The sequence below is a fragment of the Chenopodium quinoa genome, unplaced genomic scaffold (genome assembly GCF_001683475.1).
Source record: "Chenopodium quinoa cultivar QQ74 unplaced genomic scaffold, ASM168347v1, whole genome shotgun sequence".
NCBI classification, from domain to species: domain Eukaryota; kingdom Viridiplantae; phylum Streptophyta; class Magnoliopsida; order Caryophyllales; family Amaranthaceae; genus Chenopodium; species Chenopodium quinoa.
This window is the reverse complement of record NW_018745281.1, coordinates 2,258,284-2,285,925: the sequence shown is the minus strand read 5'-3', so window position 1 is coordinate 2,285,925 and position 27,642 is coordinate 2,258,284. Positions and strand designations below refer to the sequence as shown.

General features: G+C 39.6%; 2 protein-coding genes across 2 annotated transcripts; both read right to left on the bottom strand.

The window, feature by feature from the left end:
- Positions 1–4,637: 4,637 nt before the first annotated feature.
- LOC110711767 (CRIB domain-containing protein RIC4-like) lies at positions 4,638–5,908 on the bottom strand. Its single transcript, XM_021890185.1, has 3 exons — positions 5,542–5,908; positions 5,263–5,400; positions 4,638–5,122 (listed from the first exon to the last, which is right to left on the bottom strand). The coding sequence occupies exons 1-3, from the start codon at positions 5,663–5,665 to the stop codon at positions 4,878–4,880; spliced, it is 507 nt and encodes a 168-aa protein (XP_021745877.1). The 5' UTR covers positions 5,666–5,908; the 3' UTR covers positions 4,638–4,877.
- A 1,778-nt stretch (positions 5,909–7,686) lies between these two features.
- On the bottom strand, positions 7,687–27,642 carry LOC110711577 (leucine-rich repeat receptor protein kinase MSP1-like). Its single transcript, XM_021889985.1, has 3 exons — positions 27,489–27,642; positions 25,925–26,014; positions 7,687–11,444 (listed from the first exon to the last, which is right to left on the bottom strand). The coding sequence occupies exons 1-3, from the start codon at positions 27,640–27,642 to the stop codon at positions 7,687–7,689; spliced, it is 4,002 nt and encodes a 1,333-aa protein (XP_021745677.1).

Here is a 27,642-nt window from a genome sequence, read left to right as displayed (position 1 = left end):
ATGTTGTACCCTCGAACAAGCCTTTAGGCATTGTAAAACTAGAAAAGCAACTTAGGTGGAGGAAAGGTCGAAAGGGTGAAAGAAAAGGAGATGGAGAAGGGGCAGAAAAGCAAAAGCAGGGTTTACAGTAGTGGCGGATTCGTCAAGGATTTCATGTACATAGAGGTACAGTTGTACCCCTTTTCCTAACAAATTTTAAAAAATTAAACAAACTAATTATTTAATATATACCAAATCTCTTGGGAAGTGTTATTGGTTTGACACGTGTTTAATAAATAATAAGGGACTAGGTTGATGTTCAACAGCTCTATTTAATAATATAGTGTACAAATCGATCAGTTTCCTTCATCTGTTTAGCACTTTTTATTTTCTTTCTTCCTTTTTTAAACCAAAACCACTATATATATATATATAAAATAATTTAAAATACTACTATTTTTGATAATTTAACTAGTATTTAGCCCGTGCAATGCACAAGTTAAACTTGTTAGTTAAATATTCTTTAATAATTTGATTAAAGATTTTTTTATTGTATACTTGGATTGTTCTACATTTAGTTTAAATAAAATTATATGTAAATCTAAATTGCATTGAAGAAATATTACTTATAATTTTCATTCATTTCTTAATTAAAAAGTTGTATTACCTCATATCATGTGTGGAGAGATACATATTGCATAAAGCAAATTATCTACCAATATAGGAGAAACAAAGCATGTAATGAAAAATTATTAAAGTATATATTAATGTAGATAAACGATAGAATTGTTGAAATTCTTAATTAAATAAAAACACCCAAAAAATATGCGTGTTTATTGATCTACTGCCAAGAACAATTTATATTTTTATTTATGCATCCAAAAACATCATTAAGCATAATTAAACACTAATACTTTCAATTTTGATTGTAATTATTTAACACTATTTAGAATGCAAAGGAATTTATATCATTTGTACATAACTAATCAGCTAAAAAATCTTAAATTATTACAATTTCTTCGCACAAAATTGATGTAGCTACCATCCAATATATTGTTTAGTTGTTGAATAATGGATTTTCACCTGCAAAACACACAAAATCACAATTAATAAGTAAATAAATAACTCAACAATACTTGGAAGAAGCACCAAAATGAAAAACATAAATTAAAAAAAAATTAAATTAAATTGAGTACATCAAAGACAATTAGTATCTTCTAGAGTAAAATATCTTAAAAAATAGAATTGTCAAATTTAGAAATAGATAAAAGAAAAAAAAATTCTTTTAAAAAAATATAAATCCAAACCAATGAATTAAAAACGGAGAATATAATACATCATCAAAAAATAAATATAAGCCAAATATGAATTTTATCAACTCATAAACAAATGTTAAGATAAGATCGGTGTTTTTTTTCAAAAAAAAAAAAAAAAAAAAAATCAAAAGCAAATCGTAAATTAAAAAATTATCCAAACATAATTTAGTAGATTTAATTCAAAATTTTACAAAAACAATGATAAAAAATCTTAAATGAAAACCACAAGCAAAGTCTAAGTTAAAAGATTTTCTAAATGAAAATTAAAAAAAGCAAGTCTGTAAACAACGAAAATAAAAAATTATTAAAATCTTTGAAAAACGATAGATTCATATAAAAATGAATAAAAACAAATTTCACAAAAAATAAGAATTTGAAAAATGAATTTTCAAAAACAAATTTGGGAAAAAAATACCATAAGAAAAAACACCGATCAAATTTAAAACACATACAAAATAAGGATCTTTATAAAAACCTAATTAAAATTCCAAAAAATAATTTTTCTTTTAAAGATGATTAAATTCAAAATCATTAAAAAAAATTGAAAACGAATATTTAAAAACAATATATATATATATAAAATAGGATCTTAATGCATAGCAAAAATAAAGTATAAAGTAATTTTAAAATATTGTAAATTATTGAAAGTGTAAATAAATTTCGAAAACGATTATTCAAAAACAATATATAAAAAATAAAAATAATAAAAAAAAAACAGGATCTTAATGCATGCAAAAAAAAAAGTATAAAGTAATTTTAAAATATTGTATATTATTGAAAGTGTATATAAATTTCGAAAAAACGAAATTTTAAAAATCAATATAAAAATTAAAAATAGGATCTTAATATTTAGGAAATATGAAATATAAAGAAAATTAAAAATGTTGTATATTATTGAAAGTAAATAAAAATCTTTATAAAATACAAAATTATACAGATCTTCTATTCCAAAAAAGAATTTCACAAAAATATAAAGGACAATTTGTTTAAAAAAAATATTAAACGTATAATTGCCAAATGAAAAAATCAAAAACAAATTTGGGGAAAAAAAAGTTTAAAATGAATTGTAAACAAAATTGAGAAAATTTACCTATGAGTGTTTCAACACCACCATTTTGTTCTTCAAGTTTATTAGATATTGACAACGATTTTGTAAATTAACTTGAATTAAATTAAAAATATATATACATAGGGTAAAAGAGAGGAATAATTGAGAGAAAGAGGAAACAAAAAGGAGAATGGTGAGAGAAGAGAAAATAAACAAATTTTCAACATAATGGTAAAATATTATATTGGAATTTAACGAGAGACACAAATGAATTCTAATTAATATTTTTTTTTGAGGGAATTGAAAATTAAAACATATGGGAATGGTGAATGGACTATTAAAGAAACCAAAGATAAACAATAGGAAAAGAAATAATAGGTAAAAATGAAAAAGTGAATTATAACGCTTCATTGATATTAGGGAAAAGACATGATTAATATACTTAGGAATTGGGATGGAAAAAAATAGGATAGAGGCAACGTTTGATTGAATTTTTTTGTAAAAAAAAATTATTTAAAAAAAAAGGATTTAAAAAAGGAAAAACCAAAATTATAAAAAAAAATAAATTATTTTAAAACAAGAAGAGGACAAGTGTCCTTCCAACTTCTTGTTTTAAAATATTAGTATTGATTTTCTAGATATATTTTGCTTTTATTCTATTAAAATATACGGAGTACTTTGTACTTAAGTACCCATACATCCTTATTATTATTATCATTCTTTTTTTCTTCGTACATCTACATAGTCATTGGTGACTTGATTTTCTAGATATACTTAAGTACTACTATAAAAAATGAATTATATACTTTAATTTGCTTCGTACTTCACAGTCACTTCACTTGTATACTTCTATATTAAATTTATTATATACTTTTTTTTTTTTTTTGTTTTTTTAAAGGTTAGAAGAAATAAACATTAGGAAACTCTCCTTACAAAATTTATTATATACTTGAACATATATGATGTAACATTACTATCAAATACTCAGTATCTAGAGAATAAGGGATAACTCAAGTGATTAGAGCTTTCCTCCCGATTTCAGGTGATCTTGGGATCAATTCTCACCCCCGTCCTTGTGGCTCTATAAACACCAAAAAATATTTATTATTGCTAATTTTTTTTGTTTGTCGGATGATTTCTTAAATATATCCCTATCTCTACCTTATAAAAGTGTAAGAAATCTCTTATAAATAGCGCATAAACATTTATATCCCTAAAAATGTTCTTTTACCTTAAATTCAAAAGTCCTAGAATTATCTCTTAAATCACCAAAAATAATTAATTATTTGTGTTTATTTCAATATTTAAAGCATCTCTTAAATATATTAGAATAAAACTAAGAAGCATACAAGCTTACTCTATATTTTTCTTAAACTATATGCACCCCCTACTAGTGCGATTATAACGAAACGGAGAGACTATGTTTTATGACGGTTGAGTGGTATGGTCAACTTGAAAAGTCAAATAGGTTAAGTTTCAACAGACGGGACTGGGATTAGTAGTTGTATATAAAAGGGGCAATAGTCTAGTGAAACCCTAAATCCGATTCTCTGAAGACACTGAGGCAGCCAAGAGTTATCAGTTTCTGGGTTGTCTTCAAGTCTTCATTCTTTCATTCATCTGAAAAACTCAGAATCGGAGACATAAACAAGCTTTAAAACTTGAGTCATCTCCAGAAAGCCTTTGCTCTTTTTTGTGAGCTTTGTGCTCGCTGTGATGCCAACATTCTACTTTTAATCTTCATTATTTAATTTTATTTTCAATGAATTTTTTTTATACAAATTAATTGTTTTAAATGGTGTTCAAATTATTTTGTTTAGATATCTGTTGTGGGTAGTTGAATTTCATATTGGTAGTTTTTTCTTGGTAATTTTTTGTTGAGTTTGGGTGCATCATCAATAAGAAAATACTAGAAAAAATTCAAGAACCAACATTTCATTAGCAAATGTTTTTAATTTAGATGAATCATCAATAACATATTTATAAACTTAATACAGAGTATGTTATTAACAATGTTATAGCAATAATGAACAGATTTTTTATGCAAGATAGTTTATTTTGGGTTTTAAATATGGATTTTGATGTTGGAAATGGTGTATTGATGGATAGTCAGAATACCTGAATCACCCACTTGTTGATCTTCCTCAATCAGTTCAGATCACTGATCACAGTACTGAGTCCTCGAGACGAACCGGGGATGGAGAGTGGGGTCTGTAGTTTATGGGTGATGTATGAACAGAGCCATGGATAGTTAGCATAGGTACTGAAAACTACAATATCTGCCAAAACCAAAATGAATGTAGAATTTGGACTGTAAGATTGATAAGTTCCAAAACTCAGTATTACATACAATCTTTTGGACGATTTAATGAGCTAAATTAGTTGAAATCCATACTAGTTAATCAAACTGAGTTATGAATTTCTGTTTCTATCACATACATGATACATGTAGCATTAAAAACAAATCAATAAGCCTATGATTGTACAGAAAAGAAAAGTAGGTATTTTTCTTCCCATAAGGAATGACTGAAATATCAAACAGGTTTTTCTCCAACAGCTGCAGCAGCAGCAGCTTGCTCGGCCATTGCAACCTCAAATTGTTTCAACGAAATTGATGGGAAAGAGATGATTTCTGAAGGGGTCAAATTTTCCCAGCCTTTCGCGTCATTAGAAACCGTAGTAGAACCATCCCATCCTATGTGTGTTAGATGCTTTACATCTGTTGGAAAGCCTATCTCCAGTTCTTTCTCTTCTTCGACATCCATCTCCTCCTTGTATACTAAGGAATCACAGCAATCAGTTTCACAACAAATTATTGTTTACAACTTAGTTTTATTTAAACACTTTCCAAAACTGTTGTCTAGCTTGTGTATTAATGAAAACAAATTTTGTTCTTGAAATTCTGTTTTTGTAACTTACCAAAGAATTGAGAAACAGTCTTCAGACTTCTGATTAATCTTCGAATTCCTTGGGATAATTTGGACTTCGGAAGCTTGAAGCTAATCGAGTTCATGGTTTTCTTGGTGATGGGTAAATCATTTTGCTTGCCTTGTCTACCTTGGAGAACATATAAAGCATAATTCAAGTCAGAGAAACTAAATTGTTATGATGAGCGTGATTATCTTATAGGATTAGCATAACCAACCACATGATAAAAGAATATGAACCCAGGAATGAGCGAAGGGGTAGAGTTCGTACTATTTAGAACTGCATCATTAGGAGGACTTGGAGAGCCAACAGCAATGCTTGAACGAGAAGAGCAACCGAAGGAAAAAGGAAGAATTATCCATCTTTCACGCCGTTCCTTCATGTCTTTACTCATTAGTGACTTGATAGTAGTACTAATTAAGGAGATGCTAGAAAGTATCAGTAAATCACACTTAAGAAAGCTGTAATATGAGATATGAAATTTGAAGTGGCTGAAAAATGATGCTAGGAGTTTCCTGGTTAGCCTTAATTATCAAGGTAGAATCATAAATCATGCTACGTGTAGATATGTAAAGTACAATCTGAGTTTGGTACAGAGAAATAAGCAGAGAAAATAAAAGAGAAAGAACCATCATGGAGTAGTTAAATTAGTTGGTGGAACTGTGCTACTCAACCAACTAATTGTTGATTGATAGTCCTTATTTCTAGCTATTTTGTCGTTTAAGTAAATATGATCCCACTAAATCAATTAATTAATCTAATTAAGCTCCACCTTTTTCTTTTTCTAGTTGACCTAGCCACATTTCCATTAGAAAAACATATTAGGATATTTGTATTTATATAGAGCTAACAAGAGGAAAATCATCATATTGACATTGATATAATCATAATCTTGATCAATGATATAATGACGCGTGGATAATCAAATGACTTTTAAAAGGAATAGTCGTTTTACTCTATCTACATGCCTAGATTCATACGGGGTCATGGTTGATTTCTCCCTAAAAAGTTTAATGCGGGTAATTTCCAGAGTGTTAGGTTGCACAAAGTCTGATTGGTTGAGTTTAAGAATGATTGGAAGTAGGTCGACTAATGTCTAATGAAGTGGGGAAGGATGTTGGAATAGGTGAAGTCAATTGCAAGTAAAGTTCCTGGATTTAAGGTTCAAAAGAACACTCAAGTATGTCTTCGTTTCTAAGAAGTGGAGATGGTGACCAAAACTTCTGTGCAAAAGAAGCCAGAACAGGGGATTGGTGGCTTTCTAAATTTTGATTAATTACTCTTACAAAACTCTCTTTCAGCAGTTAAGCAAGTGATTAACCAATAGCACGGCAACAATCCACACTTCCTACTTTCTGTATTACAGGTGAGATGCCTCGAGCTCAAAATACAAGTAAAATCCTCAATACATATTAAAAAAAACTAGCAAATAATGCTATCAATTTTCTTAACCTTTTTTTGTTCTTCTTGCTGTAATCGCGTGCCACATTAGAGTACTGCTGTTTCATCAGTGTTGCTCATTGCAGCAGCATATACCACATCAGCATAAGTAGAGTAGATCGCACTCTCCACAGACACCCTGGCCCTGCAACTCTGCAACTTTTCCAGTGATTGCTCTCCTTCAGGTATCACTTGATCTTCCAAAGTTCTAGGCTCAAAATCCTTTCATTAGATGATTAGAAATTTTCTTGGAACTAGACACAACTCTGACATGTGCAAAGGTTGCAGCTTTTGAACCAGGTAAATTAGAGGCATCCACATCCATCCTTAACAAGGCTTCCTTGAACATCTCAAGTCTTGTAGGGATGAAAATTTTTCCAGGTACTGGAACCACCTTTGGGTGGGAAGCATTCCGGCTTGAGAGTTCAGAAAGCTCGACAATAATATTCGCTGCAAGCTCTGAAATGCAACAGCAACTAATGCCCTATACCCCAGCACCATATATATCAGTAACAGACTAACAGCAGGGTGGCTTTTTTTGCCTGTAATTCCACTGCACATGTACAAAGAAGTGAAACAGGTCCCAGAAGCAAAAAGTTCTTCTGTTCAGACTAACAAGTGCAGCTGATTATACATTCTATTAATGTAAGCACACCAATAAACAGCAATTTTTAAGTAGATAGTACCATATCAGTATGTCATCACTAACGGAAAAGGCAAAAAATAAAATATTTCTAAAGAAAAAATGAACCAAAAATGAGACAAATTTTCTTATCAGGACTTCAGAGAAAAATGAAGTCAGAGAAATTTCATTGATCGGTCAAGATTCCGGAACAGGGGCATGATTTCATTCAAATTGAATGCCCCAATAAATTTTTGATTCTTGTCAATTATATACAGATCCTATCTCCTAGCAAACTCTGCTTCAGATTACAGTTCCCAACTTACACTACATATGGGAAATTATTTATCCTTCTAACCCTCAATTTTAATCTCCTTCAACAGCTTGACAACTTCAAGCATAGTAGGCCTCTTAGCAGGATTATCATTGGTGCATATTCGGGCAATGCTGAGGACCTGCAACATCTGACGCCTCCACCTTGCGATAGATGGGATGTATGAATCGAGCACCTCATCTTCTCGGTGGGTGGCCATCATCACCCGAACCCAACCAACCAAATTACCACCCTCGATGTCAGCTTGCCCTGTTGGTGCCCTACCAGTCACCAACTCCAGCATCACCACACCGAAGCTGTAAATATCACCTTTAGTTGTCGCCACCATAGACTGTCCATACTCTGGAGGTATATACCCAAATGTGCCAGCAAGAATGGTGCTGACATGGCTCTCATAAGCACTGATTATTCTGGCCAGGCCAAAATCTGAGACTTTCGGCTCAAAGTTGTGATCCAGTAATATGTTGCTGGATTTGATGTCCCTGTGAATGATGTGAGGCACAAACCCATGATGCAGAAAGGCAATGCCCCGGGCAGTTCCCAAACAAATCTTAAAACGGGTGGGCCAATTGAGGGCTTCCACTGCATCAGCTCGGTTTCTCAACCACACATCAAGGCTCCCGTTCTCCATGTATTCATACACTAAAAACCTTTCCTCGGCAAAGACACAATACCCAAATAATGGAACCAGGTTTTCATGTTGAACCTTTCCGATAGTCTCCAACTCAGCTAGAAATTCTCTGTCACCATGAAAATGTCCTCCATTAAGCCGCTTGACAGCTATGGTTCGCCCCTCTGGCAGGGATGCCTTGTAAACTGTACCGAATCCACCATCACCGATTATGAACATCTTGCTGAAGTTGTCAGTGGCTGATAAAATATCTGCAGGGCTCAAGCGGGTGAGAGAATGCTCAAAAGTAGCAATATTAATGCTCAATGGCTCCTTTGACTTTTTACACACGAGCTCATCATCAGACCGCTCAACTGTACTTACAAGCTCACACTTTTTACAGTCACGAAGGGCTGCTTTGTGCTTCGATACCAGATGTCTGCCCACACAGAGGACCAGAACAATAAGGACAACTAAGACTCCTATTATAGTACCCCAAATAGGGGCGTGTTTCAAAGTTCGTTGAGGGCCAGAGGCTAAGCATGGTCCTTTATGATCAGTGCAGGACTCAGGTACAATTCCCAGTAATCTGTTGGCCGAGAGATTGATAAAGGAGAGGTCTTCAATGTCACAGATGTTGCATGGAACATAATTTTCTAAATTGTTACCGGAAAGATCTAGGTATGTCAAAGCAGCAAGGTTTGATATAGAGGGTGGAAGGCTTCCTGTCAATGCATTGTTGTGCAGGTCTAGAGAGGAAAGGGTGGTTAGGTTTGAAAGGGAGTCGCAAAGGGGGCCAGAAAAATTGTTGTTGCTAGCATTTAGATGTACCAGCAAGCTGGCGGATGCCATGTGGCAAGGGATGGTTCCTGTAAGGGAATTTGCACTGATATCAAGGTAGCTAAGGCTTTCAAAACTGAACACAGAAGGTGGCAATGAACCACTGAGAAAGTTCCATGAAATATCCAGCTCAGTTAAGCTAGGCATTGACGAGGACATGTTATCTGGAATAGAACCAGTAAGCTCGTTGTGCGAAAGGATAAGGCCCTGAAGTTGCTTCAATGTGAACATTTTGGGTATGGCCGGACCAGTTAGATGATTGGAGGACAAATTCAGCAAGCTCAAGTTGGAAAGACTAGATAATTCAGAAGGAATGCTTCCATTCAGCTCATTATTGTGTAGTAACAGCTCCCTAATTATGGAGCATTGACCAATTGATGCAGGAATTGGACCCAAAAACTTGTTGTAGGAAAGATCAAGCATGCCATAATGCTGAGTGAACTCGGAATCTGGCAAGGGCCCCTCTCGAAATCCAGAGCAAATCTCTTCAGGAATGAAACCAGATAAGTTATTCCGGGCTAATACCAGATTATCCAGCAGTTTCAATCTTTTAATGGATTTTGGAATTTGACCAGTAAGATTGTTTGAACCAAGATCCAAGGATACTAGGCTTGTGCAGTTAAAAAGCTCCACAGGGATGTCTCCTGTTAGCAGGTTACCGCGCAGAGAGAGGTTGGTCAGGTTCCTCAATCTCCCAATGGCAGTCGGGATGGTCCCTTCAAATAAATTATTGCCTAATTGCAGTCTCTGCAATGTCTGAACCTTGGCAAGAGCTGGAGAAATCTCTCCGGAAAGCAAATTGTTGTCGAGGATTAATCCTATCAGAGATTTTGACTCCCATAACTGATCGGGAATCTTTCCTTCAAATCTGTTCTTTGACAATGCCAGGGTGATGAGAGGAAGATCACCTAAGTAACCAGGTAACTCACCGGAAAGATTGTTCATCGACAATGTCAAATCACTTAGACCACTACAATTTCTGAAGGTATTCTCAATGCTTCCAGTGAAGTTATTGTTTGACAATGACAGGGTACTTATTGACTTCGCATTACATATTTCTGAAGACAACTCACCAGAAAGCATGTTAGAATTCATGTCAAGAAACATCAGTTTAGGCAGATTGAGTGGTGGAATAGACCCTGTGAAGAGGTTCTCAGCCATATTTATAGATACCACTTGCTTCCAGTTGGAAATCCACCTTGGGATCATCCCTGACAAGTGGTTAGACTGAAGCATCAGAGATCGAAGGGAATCCATCCCAGCAAGACCATCCGGTAAAGGACCAGAGAAAGAATTAACGGAAAGATCTAAATCAATCAGCCTTTTGCAGTTACCCAGTTGTCCAGGGATGTCCCCACTCAACCCCGCATTTCCAGCAAGAAACTGCTTTAAGCTGGTCATTTTTCCAATGCTATCTGGCAATTCTCCCACAAAAGAGTTCTGTCCTATACCCAGGTAACCCAAGTTCAATAGCTCAGTCAATTCTTCAGGTATGGCACCTGTAAGTCTGCAGTTCTGGACATTAAGCAACTGAAGCGACTTGAGATTGCCAATAGATGATGGTATTACTCCACTGATGATATTGCCCATCAGATTTATTGAAGTCAGATTTCCCAAATTCCCAATATCAGCCGGTATGGTTCCACTTATGGAATTCCATGAGAGATCAATCCTTACAAGGCCTGTTAAATTTCCTAACCCAGAGAAGATAGGACCACTAAATTTGTTGTTACTAGCATCAAAGTACAACAGACTAGCAAGGTTACCCAAACTCGAAGGGAGGACACCAGAGAAAGAGTTTGCACAAAGATCAAGAGACTCCAATTTTGAAAGATTTCCAAGCTCTGCCGGAAGATTCCCAAAGAGGAAATTTTCATTAACAGAAAGTTCAATAAGATCAGTTAGAAGGCCAATCGACGAAGGCAAGTTACCAGACAAGTTGTTGCCATCAAGTACAAGTTGCCTGAGAGTTTTCAGGTTGGACACTGTTGAAGGTAGAGTTCCAGAGAACCCATTGCCACTCAGGTCCAGAATCATGAGTTCCTCGAGACTCCAGACATTATCAGGAATAATGCCATTGAACCCACACTGACTGAGATTAAGATACTTCAGATGTTTTAGCTCCCCTATGGTATTAGGAAAAGGAAGGTCTAGCGGTAAAGATCCACAAGGAATACTAAGCCCAAGGATGTCCAAGCCTTCACATACTACACCAGTCCAGTTACACACAGGTAACTCTGGGAAAAACCAGCTAGGAATCATTTCTTTTCTCTGGATTAACCCCTTCCGTAGAGAAGTGACTATCTCAATATCGCTAGAACCATTGGCTGCACATAGCATAAGCAGCACTAAATAAACCAGGCTCGGAATCATCATTCTATACAAGCTCAATACTTCAGATTAGCATCCCTGCATATACAAAAAGTATCATATTAAATTAAACCCTAAGAAATTGGAGGATACTTTATATGAAATATGTACAAATTTTAAGGTAATTCATTATCACTTTTTCACCCTCACTCCTAAGTAAACTACCATTAAAGAGTGATAATCTATCAAGAAAGGCACTTTTTCGACTCTCTTTCGCGCTCATCCTTACCCACATTTCTAGTCTCAGAAGTAAGAAATCAACTATAACACACTAATTAAATTACCCACCTTGATTACATATTAAGAACACAAACTCCCACTAATCTTTCAAAACAAAAGAACCAAAAAAAAAAAAAGCACAAACATGACAACCACATAGCAACAAAATGATGATTTTCAAAAAAATAATTAAAAAGCGTCCAAAGTTGATTTTCCCCTGAACCAAAAATCACAAGAACAGTGAAAAAAAAAAACTTTTTGGACCCCCACATTTCATTTTTCTCACCTTAAACCCATCACGGTTCACGGGTACCCCACTTTTAGTACTTCAGAAACCCAATTTTTCAAATTGATTACTTAAAATAGAAAGTTCCAAACCCAGGAAACATAATTCATCAAGAATGGTTCCAATTTTTTAGCTTCAACCCCTAATTGTGGTCCCAAATCATCCCCAAATTTAAACCCTAATTCATTCTACTTTTCATTTTATTAAAATCCAGATAATTAATGTACTGTAGGTTGTTATTAATCAAACTACTTCCATTGAATACTAGTACTGAAATGCTGCAAATTTCAACCACTTTACTAATACATGTACAAAAACTCCAGCAACAAACAACCCAAATTAAATAATCATAGATTTTTTTAAATTTAATTAAACATTAAAAGAATGTAGCTTATATTTTATGCAATTCAAGCACACGAAAAAGATTTTATGCAATCTTTATTTATGTGGAGTAATTAAATTATTTTAATAGTAGCACACGCAACCATCCAATCCATGAGCTAGTAACTGGAACCTTTATTATTATAAAAGTATTTAATCCAACCAAAATCACACAGAAATAAATTAAATGCAACTCTACCTCCACCAATAAGTATTATTAATATCAATCTGACCCGTAAATTTATATCCATTTTAACACCTATTAACACGTGATTTTACCTTATGAGTAACAACTATCGACTCGTGATTTTATCGTGAATTTAGCCATTAAGATGGGTGAGTATGACATAACAACAATTCCATACTAGAAAATGACAAATTAAACGAATTAGAGTTATTGACAACTTTGAAAATGACAAAAACATCTGAAAAAACAAAACACGGGAAAACAACAACATATTTGAATAGCTTCTTCCAATATTCAAAATTCATATCAAAAATCAGAAAAACAAAATCACCTTCCAAAAAGTTAAAGAAATAAATAAAAATTGTTGAAGAAGACAAACCTGAGTAGAGTAAAACTTAGGTTGATTATCCGTACAGAAATGGGAGTACTTAGTTTCTCTCTCTAGAAGTGTTGATGAGTTTCTCTCACTAAAACGGAAAATAATGTTGTTGAAGAAATGGCCATTATCATTGTAGAGAGAAGGAGGAGGAGGAGAAGGGGGTGAACGACGTCGTTTCAGAGGGTGGGACCCACGAAATGTAGGGGGTAGGGTTGAGGTTAAGCGTGGTGCAGAATGCGTGAGTGAGTAGCAGAGTGAGTTAAGAGAGAGGAAGAAGAGAGAGTTGGTTAGTTCCAAATCTTCTGCAACGATTCAGAGCATCTTCATTTTTGACTCTCTCTCTTTTTTATTCTTTGGTTTTATTTAACATTTTTCATTTTTTTGTATGGGTTTGTAAAATTATTGGGTAATTTCATGACTAACAAATTTTAAATGCTATAGTTTGACCGTGTATAGTTAATGACAATTTAAGATATTATTGGTTAAAGTTTTAAATCGTCGTGTGTGTCATGTCACTATGGGGCACTTTAAAAAAACAAAAAAAAAAAACAAAAAAACAAAGGGAGTATTACCTTTCTTATATTATCTGCTTGATTTTTCTTATATTATCTGCTTGTTTTTTGTATGTTTCAGGGTGTAACAAGCACAGGATTTTCTCGTGAAATAGTCATGCTTATTTGCCATTGACATTTAACTTAACTAAATTGCATTATTTACAAAGTAAAAAAAAAAAAAAAAAAAAAAAAAAAACAGATTCCACATCCCATACCCAAATTAATTAATTGAATTTGCTCGATAAAATTTTCTAACTGATTTGAAAATGGAAAGCGTGGAAAATGACCGACATTTTATAGATGTATTGAGAGGAGAGAAAGCTGGTTTATTTATTTTCCTCAATCCCAAAAAATGATGAATTGAGAAGAGATAGACCACAAGTAAAGCGTACAAGTACAGTAACAGAAATAGATAGCTAGAACATCAGATTAAGGCTAGAATGTGACAATAACAAGAATACAAATATTGCATGGAATGGTAGGGACCCATTAGATAATTTTATGCCGTACTAAGTAAATTTTGCATGGGTGTTGTTTCGGGGTTTTCTGATGTCCTGCGGGAGAGTTACAATTCCGAGACTGGAACCGGACGCCTGTACCTGCAAAACAAACGGATGCTCCGGATGATTGGAGATCCACCTCCGACGGTCAAGTTAGTACTTGATTAAGGAATAATTAATGCGGAAATTAAAGTGATTGGGTCTCTCTAGGTGAGAAAGTTTAATGTGTGTAATCTGCGTAATCTCCCTTAATGAGGATTAAGGGAGGTATTTATAACCTCGGGAAACGTGCCAATCTAGGTTTAGGTTAACCTTGGGCTGATTGGGCTTCCCACGGAAGTTGGGCCTGGGTGGCCGACTTCTCCATTAGGCATGGAGTATGCCACGTGTCATGACATAATAGGTCCAAGGCGGACGAACAAGCGTGTGCCACATGGCAAGCCCTGAGAGGTCCAACTGGGAACACTTGGCAGGACCTGATTGGCCCACGTGGCGCATTCCGATTGGTGGGAGCAAAATCCCCTAATCATTTGCCCCTAACAGGTGGCACGTGACTGGTCACGTGTTACCTGTGACAGGTATCGCCCTGTAACAGGCGACGGCCTGCTATAGGTGTCACTCGGCGAGAGGCCGAGAGATTCTCCCGCCAAAATTTTGAATTCTGGAAGTGACCCTTCGCCTTCTCACTTCGCCTATATAAAGGAGTGTTGACTTCGGTCATTTTCACACTTGAAAACTTTGTGAGAGAACATTCGGACCCCTAAACTTGCTCTGACATTTTGGACCCTTTCTGCCTACCGCCTGCTCTGACAAGCCGACTGCAAAGGATTTTCAGAACTTCATCAATCGTCACTCGTTCAGGTAACCGTCTGTTCTCTTACTCTTAATTTTCTCTTTACTTTATTCTTTTTTGAAATGGCACCACGGAAGCACACGACACGACCTAGGTTAGTGATCAGCCGGTCACCGGGGACGGCTGAATCTAGGGCTAGGAGTGCCGCCTGCCCTTTTCTGGACCCATCTTTGCCCTTTATACAAAGTCCGACTGTATCTGTGTCTATGCAGAGCATGATGGCTAGAACAAAAAAGACTGTCGGGATCTCAAACTCAGACGGCTCCTCCCACAGGGTGCCGATTAGTGAAACATCTGACCAGGCGCCAGATGTGGAAGTGAAACAAAGCGGCTTGAAAGCCGGCAGTTCTGAGGGAGGAGTCAAAGTGACCCCTTCCCATTTTACAGTTGACAATTCTACATTCTCTCCTGCTCCTTTTAAAGGAGAGGAGGCGGGCCCCTCCGGGAGAGGGGAGGAGTCGTCCTCTTCGGACTCGTCAGAGGACGATTCCGAGTCTAGCTCTTCTGGCCATGCTTCTCTGGACGCAGAAGAGAAAAACAGTCGCCTACAAGAGGCGAGGCTTTCTCACGCAGTTGAGAAGGGGGACGATTGGGCGGAGCCATCCGCCTCTCACCGAGAGCAAAATACCCCCTACTACTGCACGGTACCTCAGGGCCGGATCACAGCCATGCAAGAGAAAGTGGAGAGCTTTATCGCAAACCACACAATGGGCCCCGACTTTTTAGTGTTCGTGCCGGATCCAGAAGACACAGTCGTCTGGCCGGCTGATACCAGTTATGATGGCGCCTGCTTTGGCTGCTACGAGGCGGCCATCAAGGCTGGGCTGCGCTTCCCACTACATCCGGCTGTTCAGCAGATCTTGGATGGGTATGAGTTGGGGTTATGGCAGTTAGCCCCGAACTCCTGGGTCAACGTACTCGGCTATGTGGCCGGGTGCGAACTGCACGGGGTGGAGCCGAACTTCGAGGCTTTCGCCCACATGAACTACCTCAGTCGGACCCCTAAGGCAGGCGGTACCGGCTGGTATCAATTGACGAGCCACAGGGGCTACCTCATGACGAGAGGTAAAGCAAACAAATGGAAGGACTGGCGGAGCACCTTCCTTATCATTGAGAGTTCAGACACAGAGCTGAACAAGCGCTTCAATAGGTGGAACAGGAATCCACCCCTTCTTGCAGGCGGCCGCAGCATGCCGCCTGTTCCCCCCAAGGCTAAGAAAGAGATCCTAGATAAAGGACTCTTCAAAGTAGAGTCGAAGGTGAACTCTACTTCAGGGGTACGAGAGCAAGTACCCCTGCACTGCGTCCCGAGCTTCAAATGGCTCTACGACGTGTACTTTTTGGCCGCCTGTGGCCTCAGCAGTCGGTGCTCAAGAGGTAGCCGGCCTGTCGAATACTCTGTTGTTCCATGCATTTCTTGTTATGACTTTTATTAACCTTGCTATTTGTTTTTGCAACGGAAGCCATGAGCAAAATTATCGCCTCCAAGACTGCGGCGGCCATGTTGCGGGCCTCCATCATGCAACAGTCTTCAACCGACTCCCCCAACAAGGGGGCACCCTTGGTGGGCTTCGAACCTTTCACCCTCTTTTTGGAGATGTGTTTATGCATATACTGACTCTTTTCTTCTTTTTTAGACGGGCGCTCCAAGAGCTTCTTCTTCCCAACAGCCGGACCTCAAGGCCCGGAGGACGACTGTTGCGAGCTCTCCTGGTTCTGCCAGGAAACATGTGGCGGCTGAGAAACAGCCGGCCACTTCTTCTAAAACTCTAGCTGGGCCACCTAGAAGTATGAAATTATCCTTGTAAATTTTAGACTTGCTCCCTTCTTTACTAGGTCTAATCCGTTTGTTTATGCTTGATGCAGCCGGCCCTCAGGAGCCTGACTTGGTCGAGGTGGCCAAGTCTATGATCAAGGTCGTTCCTCCAGCTGAAAGGGAGGCGGTCAGGGGTGTCGGCACCCTTGACCTAGACGGGATTGCAGGGGTCCTTGCTGAGGTATACTTAGCATATTTTTGAGTATTTGAATTCCAGGACGCCTGTTTTTTTTTTGTTTGGAAACTGACGCATGTTCCCCTTTTTACTTAGGCCCTGCTCCGAGTGAACGACCTTCGCAAGCCGCTTGACCGGAAGAACAAAGAGGTAAAGGCTGCAAAAGCTATGGCCGCCTCTGACTGTGATAACGCAATGTTTCAAATTGCCCAAAATAAAGTTCTGACCATTTATATTCTTTATTATCAGGCGCAGGCTGCCGCCGCTATCCGGGCTCAGTTAGAGGCGGCCTAGAAGAGGAATAGCAAGCTGGAGGCGACCATCAACAACCTCAAGGCCGAGCTGAGACCTCTTCGCCAAAAGATGTCCTCATACGAAACCTTGGAGAAATCCTTGGCGAGCGTAAAGGTACGCCTGGTGACCCAGGAGAAGAGTCTTACTCAGGAGCTCTCGGAAAAGGCCGAGCAAGAAAAGCAGAGCTGGTCCGGGAGATGATGGAAGACTCTGCTCAAATCCAACGCATGACTTGGGGCCGCCTCTTCCCCAATGCCGACTTTGCCTCATGGGAAAAAAACGTACCGCCAGTGTTCTGATAGATATAATCAAGAGATCCTGGCGGCTGCTGAGGAAGAGGCGTTGGAGGAGGAGGAGGAGCCGGTAGTGGCGCTTGTGCCGCTTGGGGGTAATGCATCAAAGAAGGATGCAGCTGAAGCCGAGTCCAGCAAGAAGAGTGCTGACCAGGCGGCAGCTGCTAATATTGAAGATCTGCCCCCTTCTTAAGCTTTATGTCTTCTTTCCACGGCCTGCGTGCCGTTTGTTTGTATTTACCCGGCCAGGGGGCCGGGGCTCTGAATATTTTGCCGGTCTTTAATGACCGGCTTCTTTTTAATGATTTTTTTTTGTTTTGCTTCAAATTTGTTTAAGTATTGAATATTCTGATATCCAATTGTACACTATACCGACTGTTTTACATGGCCGATAGTTGCAAACAAGTACGGATAGTTAGTCACGCCGCCTATGCCCCTGGACGACTGGTTGTCTGTTTCCAGGCTAGACGATCAGTCGGCTATTTATCCAATCGGTATTCGAACCATTTTATAGACTGGATCCCCTTTAGGCAGGCGGTCCTGTCATTTGTAAAATTTAACCAAGTAGGAAAGTTGTTTCCTACTTGTCATGCTTTTAGGCTAGAGACTTTAGGCCGTCTAGGCCGACTGTTTCCCGCCATATTTAATCTGGTGTGAACAGGTGCTGTATGAACACCTTTTTAGTTTCATACTAAATTTTTAAGGAGTGACCAAGTAAACATGATTGTTACCTAGTCGCCAAGTAACTGAGTAGTAGAGGTATCAAGCGGTGGGTACCGGTTGTTCCCCTTTATTCGCCAATGTTTGTTGGCTTTTAACTCATAGGTTGTTAACCTAGCAGGAGTAGTGGTTGAGAGCCCCTGTTTGCTAAAAACAGGCGGACGACTCATACCTTTTGGGCTCCATACTAAGTTTGAGAGAGTGACTATGAGTTAACTTTAGTGTTACTCAGTCGCCGTCACTCCTGCTTGAGTAGTAAAGGTACCAGGCGGCGGAGGCCGGCTGAACCTTTTGATTCGCCAATGTTGGCTATTAACTCAATAGGTACCCCCTGCATTTATCCCAAGTAATACAGGCGGTCATCTGACTCAGATGCCAACTGCTACCACTGGTTTGGTTAGTGATAGAGTTATCCTTGTCTCAAAAACGGCTACATGGTTGCCCTTGGGGACAGTCGTATAGGTGTCGTGTAATTAGTTTATAGAGCAATGTTCCACCCAAAAGGGAGCTGCTCTCTGCGACGAATTTCATCCGGAGGGATGCCGCCGGACGCCTGCTATGATGTTGGGACAGGTCGTATTAGTTTAAAGATTGGATCAGTTGGCTTGGCGCCTGGAATGATCATTCGGCTTGTGGAATTGGTTAGTTCTTGGTGAACGTAGGTGCTAAGTAAGAGGAGGGTAGCCGATAAGAATAAAAATTAAACATGGAGAGTAGCCGACTGTTTGTCAGTAGGCATGCCCCTCTTAGGTAAAAATGAAAACTGAGTATGGAGAGTAGCCGACTGTTTGTTAGTAGGCGTGCCCCTCTTAGTACAAAATTGAATATTAAGTATGCAAACTTTTATTAAGTAGCCCTTGACTATTTATATCATTCAAAAGAAATATTTCTTAAGATTATTTGCATTCCAAGTTAGAGGTAACGGTTGGTCGTCTGGTGTTTCCAGACGGTAGGTACCGTCCCCGACCTCTTCACAGATTCGGTAGGGTCCTTCCCAGTTGGGAGTTAGTTTGCCAGACTCATTAGCCCTTCCAACTGCTTCCATTTTTCTAAGTACAAAGTCCCCCACTTTGAGTGGACGCCTGTGTACTTTTTTGTTGTATGATCTAGTCATTCTCAGACGGTAAATTTCATGGCGCAAGACAGCATTGCCCCTCCTTTCAGGAAGTGAGTCTAATGCCAGGCGCATGGCTTCCCAGTTTACCTCTTCGTCATATAGCATTACTCGAAGAGTCGGCTCGTAGTGTTCTATTGGAAGAACAGCTTCCGCACCATAAGTTAGGAGGAATGGAGTTTCTCCAGTTGCCCCTTTTTTCAGTCGTCCTAATGGCCCAGAGAACATGTGGTAATTCATCCGCCCATAGGCCGCCTGCTCGTTCAATTTTTTTCTTGAGACCGTCTGAGATGATTTTATTAAAGGCTTCTACCTGGCCGTTTGCTTGTGGACGGCCGACAGATGCAAAGTAGTGTGCAATTCCTTGGTCACCCAACCAGCTTTTGAGAACAAGCGTCTCAAATTGGGGACCATTATCAAAAACCATAGACATGGGAACCCCGAACCGAGTGATGACATTTTTCCAAATGAATGAAATTACATCCTTCGTCTTGATTCCCTTTACAGCCTCCGCCTCTACCCATTTAGTGAAGTAGTCGACGGCAACAAGTATGTACCTCCTTCCGCCTGTAGCAGGCGTATATGGACCCAGAATATCCATGCCCCACTTAGCAAACGGTAGTGGGCTATGAATGGTAGTGAGGTCAGTAGCCGGACGGTGAATTAGCTTGCCAAACCTTTGGCACTTGTCACATTTTTTCACCATCTCCATTGCATCTGCTTCTAAAGTAGGCCAAAAGTAGCCCTGCCGCCTTGCCCGTTGAGCAAGCGTCCTACCGCCTATATGGGAAGCACAGTAACCAGAGTGAAGATCGTCTAGTATCTCTTGTCCCTTTTCTGGAGTAACACACTTTAAGAAGGGTTGAAGGTACCCCCTTTTGTGAAGTTCTCCCTTTATTATTTCAAAACTGGTTGCTCGTTTTTTCAGTGCTGCCGCCTGTTGATGATCATCCGGCAGGGTACCCTTTGTCAGATATGCCCTGATTGGATCCATCCAGATTGAGCTTCTGTCTAAGATTCCAATAGGTTCTTCCTCAATGCTTCTCCTCTCCATTACTTCCCAAAAAACAGTTCGAGGAGTATCACAGGAGGCGGATGATGCTAATTTTGAAAGTGCATCCGCCTGGTTGTTTTCTGATCTCGGCACTTGGGTCAGACGAAAATCTTCAAGGGATCCGACCGCCTGTCGTACCGCCTGTAAATACTTGATCATGGCCGGATGGGTTGCTTCGTATTCGCCATTGTACTGACTCACTATCAATTGTGAATCGGAATAGGCGTCTATTTTTCTTGCCCCTGCCGCCTTGCACATGCGGATTCCGGCTAATAAAGCTTCATATTCTGCCTCATTGTTTGAGGCCTGAAAACTGAAGCGTAGAGCATACTCGTACCTGTCGCCCTCTGGAGACTGACATATGACACCTGCTCCACAACCATTTGAAGTAGAGCTTCCATCCACATATACCTTCCAGACTTGGTCTGAAACTTGAGAGTCAGGAGGACGAGTCATCTCAACAATAAAGTCAGCAAAGGCTTGCCCCTTCACTGCTTTTCTAGGCTCGAAGGTAACTTCGAGGCTCTGTATTTCTATGGCCCATTTGATCATTCGGCCTGACGACTCCATGATGGTCAGTGGCCGCTTGATAGGTTGGTCTGTATACACGACGACTGCATGTGCCAAAAAGTAGGGCTTCAATTTTTTAACAGCCATGAAGAGTGCAAGACCAAATTTCTCCACTAAGGGATACCTCAACTCGGCATTTTTCAGTACATGACTGACAAAGTAGACCGGAAGCTGACAGCCGTCTCTTTCAGCAAGGAGAACAACGCTTAACGCATGATCAGAGACGGCCAGGTACATGTAGAGTACTTCTTTGGGTAAAGGGCTGACCAGCCTCGGCAAGGAATGCAAGTGAACTTTCAATTTCTGGAAGGCCGCCTCAGCATCCGGCCCCCATTCAAACCTTGCCTTCTTCTTAATTGCCTGGAAAAAGTATAGGCATTTGTCGCCTGATCGGCTTAGAAATCTTCCCAAGGCCGCCAGACAACCTGTTAACTTCTGAACCTCTCGGATGGTACGAGGCGACTGCATGTCGATGACCGCCTGCACCTTCTCAGGGTTCGCCTCTATTCCTCTCTGATTGATAAGGAATCCGAGAAATTTCCCAGACTCAACTCCAAAGACACATTTCTTGGGATTGAGCATGACATGGTGCCGCCTGAGTGTGGCGAAAGTTTCTCGGAGGTCCGACAGATGATCTTTCTGAAGTTTAGACTTGACAATCTTATCATCAATATATGCCTCGACATTTCTCCCAATCTGATCAAAGAACACAGTGTTTATCATTCGCTGGAAAGTGGCCGGGGCATTTTTAAGACCAAACGACATGACCGTGTAACAGTATAACCCCTGATCAGTGACGAAGGCCGTCTTCTCCTGATCTTTCTCCCATAAAGGAATTTGATGGAAACCAGAGTAGGCGTCCATAAAGCTCATCAAAGCATGGCCGGCTGTTGAGTCGACCAGGTTATCAATTTTAGGCAGAGGGTAACTGTCTTTGGGGCACGCCTTGTTTAAGTCTGTGTAGTCTACACACATTCGCCAGGTGCCATTCGGCTTTTTAACAAGCACCACATTTGCAACCCAGTCTGGGAAGTAACATTGCCGGATGAACCCTGCATCAAGTAATTTTAACTTCGGCGGCTGCCGCCTGACTTCTTTCTTCGCCATGGTTCCGCTTCTTCTGCCTTACCGGCTGCTTTTTCGGATCCACGGCCAGTTTATGTACCGCCAGATCAGGACTGATGCCTGGCATTTCATGGACTTCCAATGCAAAGATGTCCTTGTATTCTTTCAATAGTTTGTGAAAGTCGTCACCCAGGACCCTTAGAGCAGTCGTCCCAACTTTGACTGTTCTGTCAGGACGCGAGTCATCTAAGAGCAGGTCCGTATGCTCACCAGCCGGCTGAGGGCGGAATTCATCCGACCGCTCCTCTGCCAATGATTGCTATTTTCTGTCTTTTCTTGCGGCCCCCATCTGGGATGCCTTTCTCTTCTTGCCGCCTGCTTCTTGAACAGGCGCACTCTCCTTGACATTGTCAAGGTCTATTTTTCCACCGCTCGACCCAGTGGCCATAACAGTGGGCTTGACATCCGAGAGATAGCACTCACGGGCCATCCTCTGATCTCCCCTTAGGGACCCGACTGTTCCATTATCCCTCTCAAACTTGAGCAACATAAGAGATGGGATTATAACAGCCTTGGAATTATTCAGGGTTGGTCGTCCCAGAATCATGTTGTAGGCCGAGAGTTCTTCTACTACCAGGAACCGGACTACCATGTGTCGTCCTTCCCCTTTTTTGCCCAGGCGGATGGGTAAATCCACTCGTCCCACTGGGTGGACGACTCCTCCTCTAAACCCTACTAAAGGGTGGGATGCCGGATGTATGCAATCAGTCTGATATTTTAGTTTCGACAGACATTTGCTACTGATGAGATCTGAGGAGCTTCCGGTATCTATGAGGATTCGACCAACTCTCTGGTTGGCCACTTTACATTAAATAACGATAGGGTCGTCATGCGGCCCTCTTACCCCTCCTAGATCTTCTTCAGTGATGACAATCTCAGGAAATGAATATTTGGAGGGCCGTTCTTGGTGAACGGAATTTACATCTAACCGTCTGATATTGTCTTTGTTGCCCCTAATAGTGGGTCTGCCTCCTAAGAAGCCGCCTGCAATGGTGTAGACGACTACATCATCTGTATCAGAACTGTTGGCCTGTTGATTCTTTTTGGCCGACTGCTTTTTCGAGGAAGTGTTCCCCGTAGATTTCTTGACATAAGTGTCAAGATCACCTTGCTCAGCCAGGCGGTCCAGATACCGCATGAGACTGATGCATTCATTAGTGTGATGACCAACATCTTCATGATAATCACAGAATTGTTCTTGGTTCCGGTTGTTTGCAAAACCCTTCATGGGGACCGGCTTCTCAATTGAGATCCGTCCCTTGATTTCCTTTAGGATAAATTGGCTATCCTTGTTAAACGCATACTTTAGGGAGTATGGTTTGAATTCTTTTTTCTTTTTCTGGGCCGGCTGTTTAGAGGAATCAGCCGCCCAAACCTCTTTTCTCTTCTCATCTTTGTTTGACGACTGTTTATGTCGTCCTTCTCTTTGTCGGACCTTTTCCCGTCCGACTGTTTTACCGTACTACAAAGATCAGTCGCCTGTATGTAGGCTTCCGCTTCAATCAAGGCCTCTTGAAGAGTCGCCACCCTCTTTCGGACCAAATCAAATTTGAAGGTCGACCCGTCTTTGAGACCTCTGAAAAAGTCAGTATAGGCTACTTCATCCGGTACCCTTGAATCTGTATTCTCATCAGGTTAAACCGCCTGATGTAAGAACGAAGCCCCTCCTTCTCGCCCTGCTGAATTGTTCCTAAATCAAGGGTCGTCTTCTTCGCAGGGATGTTCATGGCGAAGTAGGAGGTGAATAAGTAAGCAAACGTCTTGAAGTTATTTACACAACCAGTCGGCAGGTTGCCAAACCATTGTTGTGCGATTCCTTTGAGAGTCGCTGGGAAACACTTGCACCAAGTGGGATCATCCAACCCTTGAAGGTACATCAGGTTGGTGAATGCCATCAGATGGTCTTCTGGGTTAGTAGTGCCGTCATAAGCGCCTACTAATACATTTTTCACTTTGACCGGCTGAGCGGCTTCAGTAATTTCCTTGGAGAAGGCCGACGGCTGTTCACCAAGTCTAAGCAACCGTAGCTGCCAGTCCATAGGTTGGACATTTTTTGCTGCATGTCCACCAAACGAAGGTGGCTGTAAAAAATACTGTTGTTGCGGTACAAACGGTAAGTTTGGTACCGCCTGGTCGCTATGAAAGCCGGACTGACGGGAGGTGCCGCCTGACTGACTCTCATGATACGACTGAGTATGCTTCATCGAGATATTTCGCAGACTGTCTTGGAAGTTTGAAGTAGAGGCCGACTCTGACAATCGGTCACTCTTCTTCTGCTCTAGCAGTAGCCGAGCGTCTGTGTATGTTTTCCTCGACCCGTTCGCCTGAATATGACGAACAGGTTTCCTATTTCCTGGAGTAGGAAAACGGTATTTTGTGAAATCAAGGGCAGGTGGCTCCCACTTCCTAGATTTAGGATGAGGGGTCGCCTCTCGCCCTTGAACTGGCTTCCTCTTCCGTGAAGTGGAGGGTTTCTTAGCCGACTGCTCCTTGTCCAGAGCAGGCGGCTTCTTGTTGATCAACTCTTGAATTTCTCCCTTGAAGTCCCTCATGAAGGTCATGAGTTCGTTCCTTGTGATGGGAGCAGACCCATCAGTCGGCTGCTGCCGAACAGGCGGTGCGCCTGCTGGCTCGCTTCCAGTTTGAAGATGTTCCCGTTCCCTCCTTTCGGTATGACGGGTACGTCGGCCCCTTAGCGTCCCGTCTGAAGCTGTGTGAGCTTCAACTTCAAATTCATTCTCAGTATCGTGGTCCGACTGAACTAGAGGGTCGTCCAGGGGACGTCTCTCTTCAGGAGCCGGTACAAACGTAGATGCCATCTCAGAAGTACTCTCCCCACAGACGGCGTCAAGATGTTTCGGGGTTTTCTGATGTCCTGCGGGAGAGTTACAATTCCGAGACTGGAACCGGACGCTTGTACCTGCAAAACAAACGGATGCTCCGGATGATTGGAGATCCGCCTCCGACGGTCAAGTTAGTACTTGATTAAGGAGTAATTAATGCGGAAATTAAAGTGATTGGGTCTCTCTAGGTGAGAGAGTTTAATGTGTGTAATCTGCGTAATCTCCCTTAATGAGGATTAAGGGAGGTATTTATAACCTCGGGAAACGTGTCAATCTAGGTTTAGGTTAACCTTGGGCTGATTGGGCTTCCCACGAAAGTTGGGCCTGGGTGGCCGACTTCTCCATTAGGCATGGAGTATGCCACGTGTCATGACATAATAGGTCCAAGGCGGACGAACAAGCGTGTGCCACGTGGCAAGCCCTGAGAGGTCCAACTGAGGAACACTTGGCAGGACCTGATTGGCCCACGTGGCGCATTCCGATTGGTGGGAGCAAAATCCCCTAATCAGGTGTTATTGTAAGTATAGCCATTGGATGACCTTGTATTTGGTCATGAGGAGAGAGAAGGTCTTAAATGTATTAATATATTAAAAAAAAATATTAATTGCTGACATGGCCAAAAATTAGGAACTAAAATGCTACATTGCTACTTTCCACTGTAGATTAAAGTTTAGGGACTAATGTTGCTTACTGGACGAAAGTATAAAATAGGCATAGGTCCCTTGTTCATGCAAAACTTATACTATGAGTATATATAATTTTTGAACCTAAGCAATGTTCTTGATGATAGCAGAAATGTCGGCATGATTAAACTCTCTTAATAATTTGAAATTAAAATTCTCTATAGCGTGTAATAGGACATTATTTAAGTTATTGAAAGAGTTGGCAATGCTTAAATGTTTAAAACTTTAAACTTGGTATTAAGAAGAGTAATTTAGTAAGGGGCTGGGTGTAAGGGAGCGAGACTGAAAGAGTTGACACAATATATAGGTTCTACGATTGACCCTTTCCTTTGACTGCCCTCTATCCTTTCCAAGAATTTGTTAGTGTTTAGGTGACGAAGAGCAACAATACCCTTGGCAACGCTAGCCACTGAAAATAACATGTCGGTATCAGTAGGATCATTTTCTTCGTCTTCGTATTCTTTAGTGCAAGTAGTTACACCTTCAAACAGAAGAATTATAATTGTAGTAGAAAAACATTTGATCAAATATATGTTTATAAAATATAATGTTTTTTTGAGCAAACTGACATCTAAACACTAATTAACCGGGTAACTTATGACCGACCGAGTAACTCCTAATCGACTGAGTAACCCCTGAACGACCGAGTATGCTACCCTTAACCAATTGGGTAACCTTAACTGACCAAGTAACCCCTGACCGAGTACCCCCTTACTAATCGAGTAACCCTAGCCACACTGTGTGGCCGACTACATATGAAAATTTGTGAATAAAATATGATATGATGTGAGATATAAGGAAAATTAAACAATATCTTTTTTTGATAAATGTATAACCTAGTTGACCACGAGTTTCAGAACCTAGGCTCTATTCTGTTCACTTTATTCTTACTTATCTGATCTGAACTGATTTTTTCTAATTTGATCTGATTTGATTATTTGAATTGATCAAACTTTGACCTTATATATATATATATATATATATATACTAATATATATGGAAAAAATATATCAAATGGGGTCTTGCTTGTTAGACTCGTAATAATATACTTCCCCCGTTCCATTAATATTGCAACAAGGATGAAATTACGCATTCCAAAGCACATTTTTTATGATAAATATCTATAATTATATATATAAGAGTAAAAATTTATAAATAGTTGAAATTGTGTAAGTATTTTACAAGACGAATCTAACAAGATCTCTCATGAATATATTTTACTTAATATATAAGTCATTATATGTGGTCAAACAAGCATGATAAATAGTGCAAAAGTCCATTTGTTACAATATTATTAGAACGGAGGAAGTATATAGTATATTGTATATTTCATACTCCATCCGTATTCTATTACTTGCTCCATTTCTCTAGGGCATGTATGCCAATGCAAATCATTGATCAATAATATTTTTAGTTATCAATAAGTATAAATTATAATAATTGAAAATTAATAATCTATTTATTGCGAGGATTCGAACAAGTACCTACAAGATTATATATATATATATATATTTATCTTATATGTAAATCACAAACATTTGTCAAAGTAAGTCAAATAAATAGTGCAAATGGAGACAGTAATAAATTACGAAATTAAAGCAATTAAAAATCTTACATAAAACATTAAAAGTATGTATAGACTAATTTTTTTTTTCAGATATGATCTGATGTGAACTTATTTTTTCTAATATGATCTAATCTAAACTTATTTTTTCGATATGATCTAATTTGAACTTATTTTTTATTATTTAATCTGCAATAAGTAATAAGATCCGAAATAAGGTATACTAAACAAAGTCTTACAATTTAAGCTTTTAAAACAATAGTGTATGCTCAAACTTTAAAAAAAATTAAGTGCGTTATATAATCGGCCCAAAAAAAAGAGGTTAAGATTAGCTAGCATTGATACCTAACCCAGTATTTGTTGTTATAGCAAGATCTAATATGGGCAATACCATTACCAGCAGACTCTACAGCAAACTTGGCTTTCTCGCTCACCACTTTATCAGTGGAATATGCAAGCTTGCCATCATCTTCTACGCCCAAATACTTAAATGGTGCGTCACCATATGTTGCTTTCAGTGCAACACTTTTTGGCAAATTAACCAT

What these genes read in the sequence shown, in the direction of transcription:
- LOC110711767 (XM_021890185.1), bottom strand. Translation starts at nt 5,665, where the DNA reads ATGAGTAAAGACATGAAGGAACGGCGTGAAAGATGGATAATTCTTCCT. An exon ending in TAATGATGCAGTTCTAAATA is followed by an intron (nt 5,401 to 5,541) that starts GTACGAACTCTA and finishes ATGTTCTCCAAG; the next exon opens with GTAGACAAGGCAAGCAAAAT. An exon ending in GACTGTTTCTCAATTCTTTG is followed by an intron (nt 5,123 to 5,262) that starts GTAAGTTACAAA and finishes GTGATTCCTTAG; the next exon opens with TATACAAGGAGGAGATGGAT.
- LOC110711577 (XM_021889985.1), bottom strand. Translation starts at nt 27,642, where the DNA reads ATGGTTAATTTGCCAAAAAGTGTTGCACTGAAAGCAACATATGGTGAC. An exon ending in TGTAGAGTCTGCTGGTAATG is followed by an intron (nt 26,015 to 27,488) that starts GTATTGCCCATA and finishes TTCTGTTTGAAG; the next exon opens with GTGTAACTACTTGCACTAAA. An exon ending in AGTGGCTAGCGTTGCCAAGG is followed by an intron (nt 11,445 to 25,924) that starts GTATTGTTGCTC and finishes TGCTATGTGCAG; the next exon opens with CCAATGGTTCTAGCGATATT.